At 47.2% G+C, this 20,611-nt stretch overlaps 1 protein-coding gene across 1 annotated transcript in view; it reads left to right on the forward strand.

Annotated features, from left to right (window-relative positions):
• Nucleotides 1-19,823, forward strand: part of Prag1 (PEAK1 related, kinase-activating pseudokinase 1) — a 55,365-nt gene extending 35,542 nt beyond the window's left edge. The window contains exons 4-6 of the mRNA XM_031339540.1: nucleotides 446-603; nucleotides 10,575-11,332; nucleotides 18,316-19,823. Coding sequence (XP_031195400.1) covers nucleotides 446-603; nucleotides 10,575-11,332; nucleotides 18,316-19,431 — 2,032 coding nt within the window. The 3' untranslated portion in view covers nucleotides 19,432-19,823. The remainder of the gene's footprint in view (nucleotides 1-445; nucleotides 604-10,574; nucleotides 11,333-18,315) is intronic.
• Nucleotides 19,824-20,611: the final 788 nt, after the last annotated feature.

Consider the following 20,611-nt stretch of genomic DNA (forward strand, 5'->3'; position numbering starts at 1 on the left):
ATGCCTATGTTTTCAGCTCTAGTTTGCAATTCAGTCCAGGGCTTGTAAAAAACATTCAGTTTCTGCCACTCTTTATACAATCTCTGTCTGTCATTAGAATGTGGACTGGATGATACTGTTTCCATTTTTTTCTTTTTTACCATATTTTACTGAATATAATAGGTGACATAAATGACAGATGGAATCAGATGTAAAGGCAGTTCCTCCCAAAGTGGGATTTTGGTGCTTATCTGAATTTGTTGACTCTTCTCTGAGCCCCTCTCAGGAAATACTGACCAGTTGTGTTCATAAAATGTCATAAGAACCCCTATTCACACTCCCACCAATTTTTTTTTATAACATCCTGGTGCTGGCCAGCATTTGAGAGTATGGGAAGTCTATGACCCATCATTGGGTCCTCTATGGAAACCAACTAAATCCTGTCCATTGTTTGTTCCCTCTCCAGGCACCTGTTAAAAATGAACAAGAGCAGCTCTGACTTGGAAAAAGTGAGCCAGAGCTCTGCAGAAAGCCTCAGCCCATCCTTCAGAGGGGCCCACGTCAGCTTCACCACGGGTTCCACGGATAGCCTAGCTTCGGACTCCAGGACCTGCAGCGATGGAGGTAACAGTCCTTGACAGACAGGCTTACGTTTTACAGATTCTAATGGTTGCCAGCATTTGGAAGGCCAGAGCAAGGCTTTCTGTGCTGGTGCCGATTTGTCAGGAAGTAGATCCCATCCAAGTTTATTCCCTCATGACAAACTACCTTATTATATCACCCTCTGTAACTAGCAGTGTAGAGCCTTGGTTGCAGGACAGGAGGAGGCTACAATCAAACACATGTTAAAGGTTGACCAGATGGAGCTACTGATGAAGCGATTGCTGTGTGAGCATAGAGGCCTGAATTTAGATTCTCAGCACTGAGCCCCAGGGATGCAAAGATTAGAGGATTCCTGCAGCTTGCTGACTGGCTGTCTCCAGAAGCTGCAAGTTCATTTTGGAAACCTTTTCTCAAAAAATAAGATGGAGATATGATTGAGGAAAACGCCTGACGTTAACCTCAGGCCCATACATGTGTATGAACACACACACACACACACACACACACACCACGTTGGAAGGCTCCTGATTCTCTGATTAACAAGTCAGCTATATATAGTTCTTTCTGTCCACCAGACTCCCTGGAACCTCAGATGTCTTGTTCATTTATATGCACATACATGCATACAATACTGTTTGCATAAATGTTTCTTAATTAAAACATGAAGGCTTTGTAAGGCCAGTGCCCATCCTTATTCCATACTAACCATTGAAGTATAATATGCAGATATGTTCTGTTGAGCAGGTTCACCAGAGGTTTTCTGCACTTGGGGATTCGGTGGTGGAGTTTATGACCTTCCACCCCTTGGGCACGCTCTGTATGTTTCCTCTCCCGCTCATCTCCTAGGCTGTCTTAGTATGACAGGGTTACATCTGTGCTGGTGTGACTTCCTTATTTTATGGAAGTCCTTTTTCTCATGGGACATTTTTGAGGTAGAGGACCCCATGACACATTTCTGTCAACAAACGTGGGCTATAAGTTTTCTAGTGAGAAACTCTGCTAGCTCTCACTCAAAAACAGGAAATGTATTCGTAGTGATTTAAAGGAAATGTAGCAAAGACAAGATTGTCTTTTTCCTCGGCTCTTCTGGGCTCCTATCTCCTTCCTTTCCCATCCCACTGTGCAAAATTTCACTGAAGCAGATTATTCTCTGAAAGCCTGGGTGTCAGAGCCATCCCCCATGCGATCCGTCCAGCTCCAGTTCTCTCTCTCTTGGGAACCATGGCCAGCTTTAAGAGTTTTAACCACATACAATGCACCTCTTCCTCAGCCACCACATGCCTGGAATCCTAAGAACAGCCAGACTGAAGTGCCTCAGTGTACACCACTGTGTCTGTTCTCAGAGCCGCGAAAGATAAGATTAAAACATGCCTGACACATGGGTGGATGGGGGAAGATGGAAAATCAGATTGCCCCCAGAACACAGAGTTTATAAAGAGTATTGGGAGACTAAGATTCTGAAATGCGTCTTTGAGAAGATGGGATGTCAGCTCCTGTCTGCAGTGTGATCAGACATGAGGATGAGGGAGGGGAGGAGCAAAGAATGTTCCCAGGTACTAAAACAGACAAGGGGAGCCAAAGGCACCGGGGAGCTGTACACACTGGGAAAAGGAGAGCCTCTTGAACTGCCATTCTGGGTGCAGGTGAGGGGAATTCGGCACCATTTGCTGGGAAGCTGGGCCTCATAGTGCAAGGTATTCAGAGCTGTGTGTAGAGATACACATGAGAGAGTCACCTGCACCTTGTGAGGACAGTGATGGCGCCTAATAAAGATGTTTTCTCATATTACTTTCTGAATTACATGAATCCAAATGAATTTATTTTCATGGTTGTCTTACATGAATCAACCCTCCAGTGGGACTCTTTGAAAACCAGCAATTCTCTCTCTCTCTCTCTCTCTCTCTCTCTCTCTCTCTCTCTCTCTCTCTCTCTGTTACTCTCTGTCTCTCTCTGTCTCTGTGTGTGTATATTTCTCTTTCTCTGTCTCTGTCTCTCTCTCTGTCTCTGTCTCTCTCTCTGTCTCTCTCTCTGTCTCTCTCTCTCTGTCTCTCTGTGTGTCTCTCTCTCACTCCTGCTGTCTCATATGGGACTGAATCAGGTTTTGAAACTGACAAGAAAATTTCTTCCTTTGGCTTCCCACCATGGATCAGGTCCACTCGCTTTTGGACTCTTCTGTTTGGTTTGATTTGGTTTGGTTTGGATTGGTTCCTGGAGCTGTAGACCAGGCTGGCCTCGCACTCACAGGTCCGCCTACCTCGACCTCCTGAGTGCTGGAATTAAAGGCGCACACTACCACAGCCTGGCACTTTCAGACTCTTACAGAACATTCATATTACAGGCCCACAAGTTCTTATCTGCTTTTATCATATAACTGAAAAGCCTGAGCCTCTTGACTTTTTGACATTTACAGCAGACACTGGGTCTGTGAATCAGAAGGGATGAGGCCTCCATTCAAGCTGAAGTTGTGTGAAATGAGAATTAGCCTCACTGGTCAAAAGAATCCTTTGGGTAATACATTTACCTGAAGCAGGAACTCACCGGTGAAGCAGTGCCCATCTTCCTGGTGGTTTGCAGCCACAGTGTGGTTGACGGGGGAAAAAAGTCATTCCAGAGCCTGTCACTACCTTAGTTTATGTAAATTTGCTAGGAATTTATCAAGGTTGGTGGCCAAAGTTAGAGATCTATCTGCTGTCTGGGTTTAATAGCAAAAGAAACATTTAAATTGTATAAGAATATAAGGCCTGGTGGTGGCACATGCCTTTAACCCTAACTCTTGGGAGGTAGAAGCAGGCAGATCTCCAAGTTCAAGGCCAGCCTGGTCTACAGTGCTATTTCCAGACAGCCAGGGCTATGCAGAGATACCAACCCTGCCTCAGCCCACTCCCTGAAAAAGAATATAGTTCAAACCTGTTAAATTTTTCAAGTAGGAATTTATCTAAGTTCTAAAGTAACAAAATGGTATTTTTATATTTATATAAGTCTTTTCCATTGTATACCTTTATCAGATCTCATATCCCTCCTAGCAAATCTGTTATGACATTTCGTCAGCAGTTGTTTGGCTCGTGCTTGGTTCTGGGGGAACAAACATAACTGTTAGGCCAGATCTGTTGTGAAGAATGAATGGCTGGTTATGAGAGACATCATTGGCTGAATGGCCAGAGGACCTTTGTGGCTGTCTTGAAATATACACACCTACAGCTGAGGAGGGTGGGGCAGGCCTGCAGTCCTAGCCCTTGGAAAAAGGAGGCAGGAGCATCAGGAGCGCAAAGTACAGGAATACAGTAATCCAGGACGATGGCCTAGTCTCTGAGAGACGTGGACTCAGAACAACTACCAATAAAAACAGACTTAAGTCATAGTAAGATCATTTCCCTCTTTGACTTAACCGAGTGATTCAACAGACAGAGGTCAGAATTTGCTGTTTAATGGAAGCCACCGGCACCAGCAACAGAACAGAGCAGAGAGTGCTAACCATGCAGAGGACATAGAGCCTCACCAAATACAAGAGCCAGAGCTGCACTATTGGGTCTTATTTTATGGCTAGGAAGCCAGAGCCTGAGGATGTAACCAAATACTGTGGCAAATCAGCTTGTTTTTCTTCACAATAATACCAGTATATTTTTTTAAAAAATACATACATATGTGTGGATGGGTGGGGATATGTTTGTATACATGCTATGCCAATCATTTGATAGATATTTGATATAAACTATACACTGGGTACAGTTTCAGATGCTAAAGATCCAGAAATAACTGCTCAGTCCCTTACTTCACAGGGCACATGGCTAGTTCCACACATGCAATAAGGGCTGTGGAGGAAGTAAGTCAGGAAGGGGGCGGAGATGGGTAGGAAGGCCTGTCAAGGAGAGAGACGGGAAGGTTAGACTGTCTGGTGGGCACTCTGACCTCAACAAGCACTTGTTCCACTCTCCGACAATCTCTGACCAAAAATATGACAAAAAAGAGGTTGTTTTCAAAGAGATCTGCAAAAGATACTCACAACTGTCTACCAAAATTTAATGTGTGCTTTATTAGACAGGCTTATTAGATCTCTAGATCTTAAATCCATAGGATCGGTCCAATACATTATATAAGTAATTTGTCCCAGCATAGTATATGCCCCCAGCCCGTCAAGAACAGAGTCAGGGGTTCTGTCCCAGATGGTGCTGAGGCACAGAGGTTGGGTCCAGAGGAAAATAGACTCTGTTTAAACACTTCCAGTATCCCGAGCTATCCTGCCAGTAAAGCGGCTTCCTCTGAAACAGTTTCCCTTAAACCCTCCGATTAATGCATTTCATTACATTCGGGTACCATTTAAGGCATTACTTCAGTAAGCTCATCCATATCTATGATTAAATAGCAATGTAGAGAGGCCTGCAGCGAGGAGCCTCTCCTGACACGTTACTCGTCTTGTGTTCACTGCCACTTTGAACGTTTTTTTTCCTGTCATTATGAATCAAAGTGTCATGAAATTCAGTTCTCTACACTTTTGTAGTTGAAGTCTTTCAAGTCAAAATGTTAGCGAACCTCTGTTTTGAAAGATGCTCTCTATTTTTTTTTTCATTGTTAGCCACCAGTTAAATCTTTCTCTTGCCGGTGTATAATTAGGCTGTTTTGTTAGAAAATTAAAGTGGGGTCCTGAGACACACACTGGGGAGATTTGGTTTACATATCTTATCTGTGAGACGAAATCTTAAAAGGAGTAAAATCACTGCACTAAAATTTGGGTGCATTTCAAGGAATCATCCTCAATCCGTCCTCAAAAAAAAAAAAAAATGGCAGCTTGCTTTTCTACCAACAGCACATGAACAGTGATTTGAGTGAGGTTTTGGTTTAACTACCTAAGAAGAAAATGCTCAGTGGTGTGTCCCAGCGAGAGGTTGACAGATCCCAATCTCAGAGCCGCAGCTGGGCTGTCGGCTGGTAGAGGAGGCCCCAGGGACTTGTCTTCCAAGCTGAGACCTGCATCTTTTCCTCCTTGCAAACCACGCCGTGGCCTTGATTGTTGCTTTCCAGGATGACCGAGTGGTTGGGAGAGACTCCTCACCAATGCCACATTTTCCATCCAGCTGCAAAATGCTAATACCATGCTTCCAGTTCGAGCCACATTTATCTGGAACGGCAAGGTATCTTTTAAAAAGAGTGTGCCGCTCAGGCGCTTTCTTTTTCCATGTGATACTGAGCTGCTCCAGATCCTGGAACCAAATGAGAAGTGGCACAGCTTCTCTTGGAAAATTGTGCAGCTGGAGAGTGCCTGAGCCCTACCTTCCTATGTGTTGGCAGAAACCTCCCAGACTGCCTCCTCCTGCATGGCACGATGATGGCACAGGTGGTGTGGTTGTCCTTTTTCATCTCTAAAGAGAGAATCAAACTTCTCTAGGGTCTGGGACGAGTATCCTGTCTGATTTGTTTCTAATGTCTTACACTTAGTAGGTGCTTAAGAAATATTAGCCGATGAGTGGGCAAATTGTTAAAGATGTTTGCTCAGCTACATTAGATTGGCAGGTAACAATCCATAGAACATTGCTAGTTTTTACACACACACACACACACACACACACACACACACACACACACACACGCAAGCACGCACAGTGTAATTGGCTTTGCTTTACTTATACTTGGGGCAGTGGCTAACATAAATGCTCAGAGCTTGGAGATCTCAGGAGGAACTGTGCCATCTGCCTCCATGCTTGCTCCAGCCTGGCTACAGGCTGATAATGGTACACAGAAGAGCTGAACAATGCTCACTCATATGGCTCAAAACAAGGCTCACCACTTCCTGTGTGAGCCCGCCTCTCACAGCTAAAGAGACAGTGGAAGTACCTATTAAAGCCCAGCCAGTAGAGAAGACTGTCATAAGGCAGAGCTCCTGCTACCACAACTTGAACTTTCGCCCTCCGTTCTGAGGAGGGAGCAACCTGTTTTTCCCTAGCCATTCAAATACTGACTTTGCTTTCTAAATATAAAGATGCCAAACTATTATACATGCTCCCCCCTCCCCCCCATCCCTGCCTTTGTGAGATTCACCCAGCATGCCACAGGTGAAGCTTTCCTCCAGAGGAGCTCTCTCTTGTCAGAAGTGCACGCATTAAAGGGATGCTGGATGTTCATCTCTGAGTATGCTGTGCGTGGAACTGAAGACTGGAAGGAATGCTTGGGAAATGGCGTTTGGTACCCTCTGTCTTAGTTCACACACAGCATTACTCAGCTGGGAATTTAGCTCAATGTTAGAGTGCTTGCTGAGTTCCCACAAAATTTTCCCAGAATCCCCTACTCTTCATGGTAAGCCAGAACCTGGAGACTGCAGTCCAATACCAGCAGACAACCAGGATGTGGCAGAATTAGTTTCATGTGCCCTTGAATTTGAATCTTTCTGTTTATTGGCCAGAGCCAGTGTTTTTTCTTTTAGGTAGATGTTTCCCTGACAGATGGCTTACCTGTGAATTATGAAAGCGTTTCATTTGTCAGGGTATGTTTGTCCTCTTCTGGGTTTGGTGAGAGCAGCAGACGATAGCAGCTGCTGTAAACAGTGACTTAGGCAACGCATCGCCCAAAGGCTGTTTGCCCAGAGCAGCGTTGAAGAAATCCAAGAAAGAATCAAGAAAATGTCAGGGTCAGGCTCTTTTCACCCTGGAGTGACAGCTAGAAAAATCAATTCCATGTAGAAGGTCACAATTCAGCATCCATTTCCAAGTAGCCGGAGTACATCCATCCTAGAAAGATGATAAGGCCCTGAGGTGTCTGTAGCTCACCGTGGGACTTCTCACCAGCTGTGGTTCCATATCTGCTTGCACGGTTGGAGGCATGTGCACATGTGTGAAGATTTGTTGGAGAACAAACTCAAGTGTCCTCCATGTTTTGTTGGTGGTGGTGGCTTTAAGGTTTAAGGGACAGTCTCGTTGATCTGAAACTGACAAAGAAGCCTAGAAGGGTAAGCCCTCAGAAATCCACCTGTCTCCACTCTACCTCCTCAACACTACTGGTGGAATCACAAGCTTTTCTCTTGACATGGATTCTAAAGCTCAAACTCGGGTCTCTTTATCACCTAAGCTATCTCTCCAGACCCAATTTTATTTCAAAGATACAAAAATCTTTATGTGTGTATATAATGCCCAGTTGGATACCAGAAGTCCACATTTGAAGGGAGTCACCTACCTATCACTGATAAGTTTTGTGCAATGTCCTCCTGCTGGGCAGGTAGGTATGTGATTCAGGAGCATTTCTATAGTGCTCTCTTCTTGTTAGCTGGAGCATCATAGTATCTAAGCATCAAATTCACAGCATCTAAGATGTTAAACATATTTGACCAGCCTATAGGCCAATCCTTGGTGCCATACATGCCCCAGAACACCTAGTTCTTACTGGATTTGCCCAAGCAGCTATAGGATCTAGATCCAGCCAAAATTGTCCACTAACTTAGTTCCTACAGGATTGTCGTGGGGACACAGAATAGGGTAGGAGGTTAGTCTTTTCCTCAGATGCCTGCACATTGCTTCTGTGAAGGTTCTATAACTGACATTTTGATTCTTCTTGGAGATCTAGGGGATGCGGGTGAGATGGATTTGTTGTTAAAGAGTCCCTCCATTGTTCCTGATTAGACAGTTGACCAGTCTCCAGTGTAGGAACCAGAGTTGGAGAGAGACATGATGGGAGCAAGTTAGCCACCTGCCTAGAGATTGCACAGGGGTTTCTGGGATGGCTGTGAGACAAAAATGCATGTTCAGAAAGGTTGAAATGGAGAGTTGCTAAAATTATAGATTTTAATGGTGGAATTTCAGTCCAGCCTCCCCACCCTTGAGGAAGTTCAGCTGGATATGACTAATTTATTCCTGCCCTTTGCCCTTAATCCCTAGTAGAAGCATAAAAGGACACGGTGGTGACATCCAGAGAGCTGACATTAAAAGTGGACAGACCCCGTCAAGCTTAGGAAATCAGAACACGGCTTAAAGAACAGATAAGCCAAGACAACGACTGGTTAGCAGCTCCACTGGCACCAAAAGGAACCGTGACTCTGGGGGTACGATGCCTCTGACCCCAAAGATACTGGTTCCAGCAGAAGCCAGGTCTCTTCAGATTTCACTCCACTCCCAATCCGCCCTGACAGCCCTTGCACTAGTGATAGTGCATGGGCTGATTTCTGGTACCCAGAAGGCAATGTAATGAGAAAATGGATGTATCTAAAGCACTGGCCTTCTTGCTCCTGAACGTAGGGACTCACTAGCAGAGGCCTTCTGGACATAGGGAGCTTCATAGGCAGGTGGCATTGCCCCTGACTTTCTTTAGCCAGGGTATGAGGAAGAAATGCCCCCTCCTCCCTCCACTTCTGCTAGAATGTAGAGGAGATGAATCACCTGTAAACTTCGTCCCCATTACTGACCCAGTCCGTGGGAGCAGAGCCTCCTCCCCGGGGAGCATGAGACAGGGGACCTGAGGATTCAAGGTTTGTAGGGCTTGCTAAGGTCAGAGTCCTGTACAGTCTCCCTGCCTTACCCTGGCTGGTTCCGGAACACTGTCTGCTGTGATTGTGAGGGAAGGCTCCCTAGACATGGAACGCCTGCTGGGCCCTGCTACTTTTGATTAACCCAAGCCTCCTGGGAGGAACATAGGTCATTCCCTTAGCCTTGCTGGCAGGAACATTCAACATCCCCACCCTCACTGAGCCTGCTTGCCTTTAGCCAAGCTGGGCCAGGTGGGAAGAACAGCTGCCTTGATCCTCTGTGATAAACCAGGAAGCAAGAGCAGAAGCCACTGAAGGCTGAAAGAGGGCCAGAAAGACAGTGTGCCACCCCCACCCCCCACATCTACTATTTGTTTGGTTCTCTTTTTTTATCTTGAGATAGGGCCTCATTGTAGCCTAGGCTAGCCTTGAACTTGATATGTAGCTGAAGATGGTTTTGAACTTCTGGTCCTTCTGATTTCTAAAATTTCTACAGACTTGGCTTTCTGTAACATCACAAAGGTATTTGTAAAAGCCCAAAGAACTACCTACTAACACACTCGGGAACTGTATACTAACACCTAGAGAGATTTGGACGGGAGAGATGGCACAGTTACCAAAGTGTTGCACAGGCATGAAGACACGAGGTCCAGAACCCATTTTACACACACACACACACACACACACACACACACACACACACACACACACAGTTTATGATGACACCATCTGCAGTTCCAGTATTGGAGAAATAGAGATAGGTTTATCCCTAGAACTTGCTGGCCAGCTTACTAGCCTAAGGAGTGAGCATCTTGCCAGTTAAGAGACCCTTTCTCAAAAAGCAGGATAGATGGTGACACATGTGACATGACATCCATGCGCTTTGGCTTCCACCCTCATGCGCACAGATGTGTCCTTGCACATGCATGTACAAACATACACACACACACGCACACATACGTCACAGAAACCCAGACATAAACGATGGGTAGGGAGCATCTTCTTTCACTCTAGAGAAGACTTTCTTAAACCTGGCTTTTTAAAAGGTGGACCCCAGATATGTGCGTTCAGATTTACTGTTGCTCTTAACGGCATTTTTCTCGAAGCTTTAGAATCACCCCAGTGTCTATCAAGAAATGGCTAGTTAAAAAATGATGCTGACCTACAGTAATATATTACGACTCTGCTATTTTTTGGAGGATGAAGTAGATTAAATCTCTCGAAGGTGTGAAAGAAAAGCAGCATTCCAAAGAATGATTTGCTCCCATGTGTGCAGATTTATTTGAGATATCAGGACAAGGCATGAGAGACTGCTGGCTGAGAAGTCCTCTGAAAGGTGCTTAGTGCTAAAGGAGGGACTGGGGGAGACTTCAGTGACAGCATGTACCATTCATGCAGTTTGCAGTGTGTTCGCTGTGCATACACCATTTAAAGAAATAGAAAGGAAGTACGGTAAAATTCATTGCTTTGACCAATTGAAAACTAATAATCCCACAGCACCTGAGCTAGCAGCATTGATCTCCAGCCTGATGATTTCTGTTTCTCTTTCTAGGTCCATCATATGAACCCACCCACTCACCCACCATCAGCGGGAAAAAACTCTTTGCTCCTGTCCCTTTTCCGTCAGGCTCCACAGAGGATGTGTCCCCCAGTGGTCCTGCGCAGCCTCCTCCTCTGCCCCAGAAAAAGATAGTGAGTCGTGCCGCCTCTTCCCCTGATGGCTTCTTCTGGACCCAAGGTTCCCCTAAGCCACGGACTGCAAGCCCCAAGCTGAACCTAAGCCACTCAGAAACCAACGTGTGTGCCCATGACGAGCCTCCTTTTAGCTGTTCCTTGAACTCTGGAAACCGCTCCCACCACGTCTTCTCCTCTTCTGAGCCTTTGGAGAAAGCTTTCAAAGGCAGCACTCCCTGGGCCCCAGGGGTGGGGCCGGCAAACAGCAAAGTCGGCTGTAGGAGTCCCAGTCTCCAGTGCAGAGCGGCCACCTCCACGTCTTCTTCCCAGCTCAGCGTGTCCAGCCAGGCCTCCTCCAGCAGCACCCAGCTTCAGCTGCACAGCCTGCTGAGTAGCATCAGCAGCAAGGAGGGCACCTATGCCAAGCTTGGGGGCCTCTACACGCAGTCCCTGGCCCGCCTCGTGACCAAGTGTGAAGACCTCTTCATGGGTGGCCAGAAAAAGGAACTGCGCTTCAACGAGAATAACTGGTCACTCTTCAAGCTGACGTGCAACAAGCCTTGTTGTGACTCGGGGGATGCCATTTACTACTGCGCCACCTGCTCCGAGGACCCAGGCAGCATCTATGCCGTGAAAGTAAGTTCTACCATCCTTCCATTCGATGGTCCGGCCAGCTGGTTCTAGCAAGTCTTTCCACCTCTCCAAGCTTTTGGAAGCGGGCTAGTTAGTTAGCAAGCTTGCCTTCATCCTTGGTACTTGGTGATTTCACTCTCTGCCTGGCTCTGGGAAGTATACCGTGAAATTCCTAGCGTGAGTGTAAGATTTTGTCTGTGTGCTCTTAGGTTTGTGTGGTCCAGGTTGCCATAGGAAACAGCTTAGTGCAGCAGAGTTCATTCAAGTATTCATCAGGGTTTTACTCTGTGTTGGGTATTTCACAAAGATAGGAAGGCAGAGGTGTGAACATGAGCTTCCTTAGGGAGCTTATAATCCAGTCAAAGAAATGGATAGTTACGGTGCCTGCTCATCAAGTGATGGAAGCAAGAGCATTAGACTCAGATATTGACCGGAACAGTATAAATCATGGTAAACACCTGCTCAGTATTTACTGTTACAGTTAGGTTCTTGGGTGGTGGATTAGTTATCTATGCCATTGCAATGAATCTTACTTGAGATTTTTTTTTCTTTGAAGGAGCTTGTGATACCACCAGACAAGGTGGCCGAGAGCTCTGATGAGTATGTCCAAGGGACCTGTGTACATTTAGAAGCCACCCAGTAAAGAGGGTACAGGGTCGGCTACTAGGGAGCTCCAGGTGGTTAACAGATAATCAGGATCACAAAAGACTTGAATCAGGTTATAGCCCAAGAGAGGAGGCATGGGTAATGAGAAAAATACTACCAGGTTTGGGGATGCCAGCTCCCGAGCAGGCTGAAGTAGGACAATCCAGAGTTCACAGCCAGCCTGGGCTACAGAGTGAACTCAAGGCCCATCTGGATAAGTGAGCAAGACTGACTCTGCCTTACAGAGGAAATTCATTCGGGGGTTGGGATGTAGCTCAGTAGTAAATCACTTGCTTAGCATATGTGAGGCCCCTGCTTTAATCACCAAGGCCACAGGATATGAAGAGAGCAGAGGGAGGCGAGGGGGAGGGGAGAAAGAAGGCAGCTGTCCCAGGGGAGCTTCTACAATATTAGTCCTTCATTGCCACTTCAGGTTTGAACCCTGAAGCTGCTTTCTGGGGAAGTGTGCCCCTTCCCCAAGTGAAGTTGAAAGATGAAAAGGGCTCTTTCTTTTTCTGTCAGGATGGTTGTATCCAGTATATTTGCTTCTTGACTTCTACTGAAGCTATGTCCTAAAACACCCATTATTTGACTTGTAAGTGTGGCAGGCCGAAAATGCCTTGAATGTTCCACCTCATCTTCGGCTCAGGCAGCAAGCAGCTCTGCCATCATGGAGTCCCCCTTGTTTTCCATCGTGACTACAGTGTTTCTTATTGCCCCTGAGTGAAATTGGGGGCCCATCAGGAAGGGAGAGGGTGACTGGAAAATTATCTGGACAAGATGAACTGAACACCCAGGTTACCATGTGGAGTTTGTGAGAGGAAAAAAATGCATAGGAGTTTAGATATTCAGGGACCTCGAGAACTTGGTGTGTGATTCATCCGCCAGTCTTCTCTTTGTCTCTGTCATGTGCTCTCACCTTGCCTCCTGGTGCTATACCTGGAGGTCTCAGGCCACCTTGAAGGAACTTAATTCAAAGAAAGTGACGGGATTGCATGGCAAGAACCAAAGAGAGGGCCGAGCACTGAGTTCAAACCCTGAGCAGAGAGTCTTTCCCAATCTACTAGTTATTATGCCAAATAGCTTGGAATCTAGAGCCAATTTTCCCCAGTACACAACACATAGGCTTTCCCAGAGGATGATAGAAGCAAGCGCTACCCTTTATTACAGTAGGAGTTTACACCAGGCGAAAACCTGAAGAGAAGCTTCCTCTCCAATGAAGAGGGTCCCAGAAGATTCCTAGTTGACTTTTCTGGAGAAGCAGCATTCCACTGAGCCATGTGCAAAAAAACGAAGTTTAGAGAACAGCATCAAATACGAATGAAGCGATACTGTAATTAGACGAGGCGTTATTGCTTTGTAAATGTGCCTGGTCTAGCGATTGGTGGGGGGGGAAGGGAGCTGTGAGCCTCATTCGGCACGTGCAGCTGCTCCACTTCATTAGCAGTGCAGTCTAGACGGAATACAGTCATCTGAGAGCCCACAGGAGGGGGAGCTGGGCTCCTTCCCAGCCGCCTGTGTGTCCCTGGGCTCTGATCATCTATGCATGTTAAGCAGAGACCTGACACTGAAATCAAATGCAGTGCGGTTTCTGAGTCCCAGTGAAGAGCAGATGGGCACCTATTTGTGCCTGGCCCTGGGACGTCCCATCACAGGCTCATTGACCTACAACATCAAGGCATAAACTAGCCCTTATAGCCTGGCTCCGTGAATATGTGGCAGAAAGGGGGTGGGGAATCATTAGTTCTTGTGGGTTTTGAAGCTGATTCTTAGCCATATAGAGCCGCCGTTCATAATTACGGGACCTGTGCTGGCTGAGCCTTCGGGCCTTTTCCCTTATTCATGCATCAGCTGGGCTCTGGTTCCAAAGCATAAGAACAAGACAAAGTTTGCACAGAGTCTGAAATTTCAGCCCAGCCCAAGGTCTTTGGAAAGTTCCAGAGCTAAAACCGAGGGCGGGGATCCCCTGAATAGGAGATGGGTGGCAGCGGAGGAAAATGGGGGTGAAGATGGTTGTCTGCATTGCTCATTCTTCATCTCAATTCTAGAATGATCTCAATGCCCTGCCCAGGCCTGGGAGGGAGCTGAGTGGCTGTTCCTGGGGCGGTGCTCTCCAGTGGAGGGGGTGACTGTGCCGTGGGGTCTTTCTGAAGGCCCAGCTTACTGATTTTGTAATGCTGTGAATTGAACTCAGGACCTCTGGGAGAGCACTGAGCCATCTCTCCAGTACTACGGATTTTGTAATGCATCCAGCTCAGTTACTATTTGCCCAGTTCCTTCATTTGCATCTCTGTGCAAAATGTCAGTGGCTCAATTGAGGCTCTGGGCTGCTGTGTTTGCTGGGCCTGGAGACTTTTATAGCCTATAAGAAAGAAAGCCTTGGAAACCCTTCCCAGGCCCTGCTAGGGCCTGGCCCAGACTCAGTCAGAGGTTGTAGAGAACTTGCAAGCCAGTTCTGGAGAGCCTTGCACCACCACGGAATAGTTACAGACATAATGGCAAGAACAGTCACCATAGCAACCTTGTCATTGCAGACTCACCCTGGGCCAGGCTTGGTGCCCAAAGCCATACCTGCATCATTTAAACTAATCCCTGGGAGCCACCATAGCCCCAGTCAGAGCACAGAAGAAAAAAAAAAAGAACAAAAGATAAATGCCACCAATCATCAGCATTATTGCTTCCGAATTTGTAGCATAATCTGCCCACTGAAATGTATTTGTAACCCACAAGTCAATACTCAGAATGTTTTCCCATCCTTTGTGGACATGCACAGGGCAGGGAAACATGGGGATGGCCAGGTGTGTGTAATTCCAGCTGATGGGAAATCAGGACACGCTCTACATATGCTTTCTGCTCCGATCAAAAGCATGTGTTTTTATCTTTATTTTGTTTTTTGTTTTTTAGTATATTCAGTGCCCCTCTTTTTCAAATTTTGTGCTTTTCATTGTGGGTGTTGTCTGTGAGTTTGCCATTTAACACTTTACGTACACGAGTGTGATGCTAAAGGGCTCTTGGTGTTCATAAGCAGGGAACCCATGATGATCCAAAAATTATGAGTTATAGTATGTTAGCTCTGAATTCAGTGTCAGCAATATAGACTACATAAGGCTCTCTATGTAGAGGGTGGACAAGACAAAGTCACATGGCCCTCAGTTATTGAAAAATCTGTGACCAGAATCATGGAAACCTTGCCCTGTATTTACTGGAGCCTGCTCCCATATTTGCTAGTTCCATATTTGAAGTTCCTTTATATACCATAGCTACTTCAGATACGAATATCTTGTAACTTGTTGAAGGTTGTCGAGTTGATATTTAAAACTGGTCTACAGTTGGGCAGTGGTGGCGCATGCCTTTAATCCCAGTACTTGGGAGGCAGAGGCAGGCGGATTTCTGAGTTTAAGGCCAGCCTGGTCTTCAGAGTGAGTTCCAGGACAGCTAGGGCTACACAGAGAAACCCTGTCTCGGAAAAAAAATAAAACAAAACAAAACAACAACGAAAAAACCAGTCTGCTCCTTCCCAGGTTCCTAGTCTGGTAAATAGTTTCAACTTACACAGCCTCAGTTTCTCTGAGACCATCTACTGCTTTGAGTTTCGTGGGGTTTAATGAGCTATTTTGTGAAAGTCCTATAAGCAACACGGTGCCCCATACATGCAAGGCTCCAGTGTGTGTGTGTGTGTGTGTGTGTGTGTGTGTGTGTGTGTGTGTGTATGCTGTGAGATCCCAGTGACAATTCTCCACTTGTCCACTGAGGGCTTGACAGGCAGTGACTGGTCCATATGTGGGTATTTATAGGCAAGACTTTTGTGAGGACTCATCCTGTTGTGATTATAAAAAGATAAAGAAATATTAAGAATATATTCTATGGGGGTGTTGTGAGGTGTGGGGGAAGGGGGTGTCTCGTTGGGCCCATGGCAAGGCATCCCTTCCCCCTGAGAGACCAGCCACATGACAGTATAGCATAGAATAGCGTTTATTTAGGGCATGGGGAGGGGAGTTAAGAGAGCAGTAGAGGCAGAGAAAAGCAAAGAGAAGGAGAGAGTAGAGAAGTAGAGGCTGGCCATGACCACATGGAGAGATGGAAGGGTGCAGGGGGGAGGGGAATGGGGAGAGAGGAGGAGAAGGGGCAACAGGCAAGGGAGAGAAACAGGAGTAAGAGAGCCACAGAGGCAAGAGAGCAAGGAGGCAAGCAGCCCTGGCTGTTGCCAGGTAACTGTGGGGCGGAGCACACCTGGCTGTTGCCAGGTAACTGTGGGGGTGGAGTTTAGACAGAATACCAACACATCCTCACATTTTTCTTTCCTTTACAAGTGTTCCAAGCCAAAGAGATGCTTCAGCAAGTGAAAACATTTGCTATACAAACCCGACAATATGCATTTGAGCCCCAGAATCCACCATGGAAGGAGGGAAACAATTAGGGGAAGTTGTCCTTTGATACCCCTGCCCCCACATCCACCCCCTCACAGCTCCTCACACACAAATATCATTGTCTTAATAAATAATGTTGAACTAAAAAAAAAAAAAATGAAAGGATTCCAGAGGAATGTCCTTTAAAAGCAGTGTGGCTGGGTATGCTCCAAGGAGGCCCTGAGGCAAGGCACAGACTCCAAATCAGTTTTATTGGTATAATGTTATACAATTTCTGGGGTAGATATATTTTTTTGAAATTTCAATTCTGCCTCCACAATAGAGAAGTGTATGCATTAATGTGTTACCCACTCCTTGGTTAGCTTTAAAAAAAACATATTTTTTCAGACACTGAATGAATTCTGTGCTGCAGAATTCCATGCTGGAAGGTTTATATGCTACAATAGAAATGAATACCTGTGAATAGTATATGCAAACCAAGTTTGCCCAAAAGTCTGTGTGTGTGTGTGTGTGTGTGTGTGTGTTTCTGTCTCTCTTTCAAAGAATCCACAACAGGCAGGGTGGTGGTGGCCTGCGCACTGTACTTTGTAAACACCATCATGATCGGTCCTGGGCTGCTGGCATTTTATAATCTGTAGATGGGAGGTACCTTTCTTCTCCTCTTAAAACCTGGGCAGCATTGCTTGAAAAGCAGAGGATAAGAGAGACAGAGACACACAGAGAACATCTTCAGTCCCTTCCAGTGTAATTACAAGGAAATTGAGGATCTTCCAGACTGGTTTGAGAATCTCTAGTTGAGTCGGGCTCAAAGAGGATTATTAGCTTTCCTCTGGTGGCTCACCCTATCAGTATGAAGAGAAGAGCTCATGGCTGATAGATCAAGAGATCATGGCTGTGTGGATGTCCCCAGGCTCCCTCCTACAGGGAAGTCTTGAGATTACCCATCTTGTTTATTCCTGTTTTCAATTCTAAGGATGCCCTCCAGTCCCGTGGCTCTGGGAGCTCACTATTTTCTTCCTGCTGCCAAGGCTCTGGCTTGCAGCAGAGCACAACTTCCTGCACCTATCTGCATTGAGTCGCCCGCCCATAGGTCGTTTCATATAGCAGGCATTACATGTTTACCTAAATCTAGGAAGCAAGGCAGCCTAAGAGAATATGGCCAGATCCTAAAAGTCTAGGAATACTGTTGTCCCTAAAGTTCCAAGAGAGTGGGGGAGAGGGGGACATCCACAGAGTGAGACTGAGTTCTGTGGAAACTAGTCAGCTTTGTGAGACTCTATCCTGGCCACTGTGGAACAAGAGGCATATTCCTCTTCTTCCACGGTTCTCCAAAAGCACCATGGGCTTGAATTGTTTTCTTCTGTGAGCCACACTTCTGGTGTAGATTTTTTTTTCCTGGGACAGGACTTTTCTGTGTATAGCCTTGGCTGTTCTGGAGCTTCCTCTGTAGACCAGGCTGGCCTTAAACTCCCAGAAATCTGCCTGCCTGAGCCTTCTGAGTACTGGGATTAAAGCGCAGGCCACCACCACCCTGCCTGTTGTGGATTCTGAAAGAGAGAGAGACAGACAGAGACAGAGAGGGAGCTAAGTGGGGGGGAGGGGGAGAGAGAGACAGAGACAGAGACAGAGACAGAGACAGAGAGACAGACAGAGAGACAGAGACAGAGACAGACAAAGAGACAGACAGAGAGACAGAGACAGAGAGAGGCAGAGAGACAGAGAGAGAGGAAAATGCTGCTTAAACCAAAGTCTCAGAGTCTCAGAGATGCCATATTTCCTCCATATTTTTCTAAGAATTGTACACCTTAGCACTAACTCTTTAGTCCTTGCGCGCCCCTTTAAGTGATATTTAATGTATGATGTAAGGTAAGAAGTAGTTTGCTTCTTGGTATGAGGATGCCAACTATCCTGGCATTTGTCTCACAGAACCACAGGTCCCACCACTCCTAACCTCACTTTTCCTTCTCGCCACAGATCTGCAAAACCCCAGAACCCAAATCAGCCTCATACTGCAGCCCGTCTGTGCCGGTGCACTTCAACATCCAGCAAGACTGCGGCCACTTTGTGGCCTCTGTGCCCTCCAGCATGCTTGCCTCCCCCGGCACATCCAGCAAAGACCCGCCGCCTGCTGCACCCCCACACCTCCCTGCCCAGGAGCAGGACTGTGTGGTCGTCATCACCCGGGAGGTACCACACCAGACTGCCTCGGACTTTGTGCGGGACTCTATGGCCAGCCACCGGGCAGAGCCTGAGGTTTACGAGCGCCGGGTGTGCTTCCTGCTTTTGCAGCTCTGCAACGGGCTGGAGCACCTGAAGGAACACGGGATCATCCACCGGGACCTGTGTCTGGAGAACCTGCTGCTGGCGCACTGTAATCCTCAGAGCTCCCCCGGGCCCTCTGCTACTCCCACTGTGCCCACCACCACATCCAGGTGCCCCTCTTCTGCACCCGCAGCCACCACTGCCTGCCAGGGAGGGCCCGGTGAGAAGCACCTGCCCAGGCTCATCATCAGCAACTTCCTGAAGGCCAAGCAGAAGCCGGGAGGCACCGCCAACCTGCAACAGAAGAAGAGCCAGGCCCGGCTGGCCCCCGAGATCGTGTCTGCCTCCCAGTACCGCAAGTTTGATGAGTTCCAGACGGGCATCCTCATCTATGAGCTGCTCCACCAGCCCAACCCATTCGAGGTGCGAGCCCAGTTACGGGAGCGCGACTACCGGCGGGAGGACTTACCCCCGCTGCCCACACTGTCTCTCTACTCTCCTGGCCTGCAGCAGCTCGCCCACCTGCTACTCGAGGCCGATCCTATCAAGCGCATCCGCATAGGTGAAGCTAAGCGGGTGCTGCAGTGCTTGCTGTGGGGACCACGGCGGGAACTGGTGGAGCAACCGTGCACCTCGGAGGAGGTACTGTGTAGCACTCTGCACAACTGGATTGACATGAAGCGAGCTCTGATGATGATGAAGTTTGCTGAGAAGGCAGTAGACCGAAGGCGGGGCGTGGAGCTGGAGGACTGGCTCTGCTGCCAGTACTTGGCCTCGGCAGAGCCAGGGGCTCTCTTGCAGTCTCTGAAGCTCCTGCAACTTCTTTGAGCCTCTAGTCAGACCATTCCATCGCCGTCTTCCACGCCTGCCCCATGCCCTTGCCTTGCCTGCATCCTGGTTACCCTGGGAAATGGTACAAATGACTGTCGTCCTTGGATGTAATATTTTATATATATACATATATAATATAAATATGAAAGGCTGGGGATGTCATTTCACACACGCCAGCCTCCTCTCCTCACAGAGTCCCCATTCCTCCACAACCGCTACCCCTTGTAATTATGTACAGTTCTAGCTTTAGGCAAGGTCCTGAGGACAATTCCACCCATAGAACCAAGTTTGGACTCCTTCGTCACCACCCCATTACAGAGTCTCCTCATCCTTTTGTCAAACTGTTATTTAAAAAAACAACCTCCCAATAAAAAAAAAAGAAAGTCTTATATTACTTTTTTTTATTGAGTCACAAGCTAAGCCCTTTAACCTGCAAGTACCTGAGTGCACTAGAATCTTTGATGAGTAGAATCAATTATGTACCGCAGAGGACGCAGAGGAGCGGAGTATCTGGCACGGCCCCAGATCTTGCACTTACCGGGTACAGCAGTACCTACTGAAGCCTGGGTGTGTTGGGTGTGTTGGTAGGAGGAAATGCTCTCTGTTTCTCTTCCCACACAGGAGGATTCTTGGGTGGGATGGAGGACGGAGGTTAAAGTTTAACCCTGTTGCTCTAAACCTAGTTTAGTTTGCTCTAATCTTCAGTTTGCCGAAGCTGTCGCCGCTGTACCACTGAGAAGACCTGGCTGGAAATCACATCCACCTGTCTAGTTCAAAGGAAAGACCCCCAAGATTGTCTTCTTAGAAAGCCTTGTGAGCCGTTGGAAAAACAAACAAAAGCAATCTGAGGAGGCATTTGCCATTATTAACCCGCCCCAGAGGTAGGAGAGAGAGTAGAGTTTCCTGTTGCATCTGGTTCCTTCCTGTCATCCCCAGGCTCCTCTGACAACAGAGGAGCTGGGGTGATGCTATCAGCAGCACCAGCCTTTCCAGGCAGGGAGAAGGAACGGGGGTTCCAAGTGGCAAGGAGCACACTTCCCTGCCAGCCAAGACCAGGGCAAAATGGCGCACTGGGGACTAGCTGCCAACCAGGGATCTCTATTCTAGATCCCCTTGTGGATCTTTTGCTTTAAATAGTCATTTAACAGCTGGCCATAGTAATCCCAGCACTTGAGAG

The sequence above is a fragment of the Mastomys coucha genome, unplaced genomic scaffold (genome assembly GCF_008632895.1).
Source record: "Mastomys coucha isolate ucsf_1 unplaced genomic scaffold, UCSF_Mcou_1 pScaffold22, whole genome shotgun sequence".
Taxonomy (NCBI): Eukaryota; Metazoa; Chordata; class Mammalia; order Rodentia; family Muridae; genus Mastomys; species Mastomys coucha.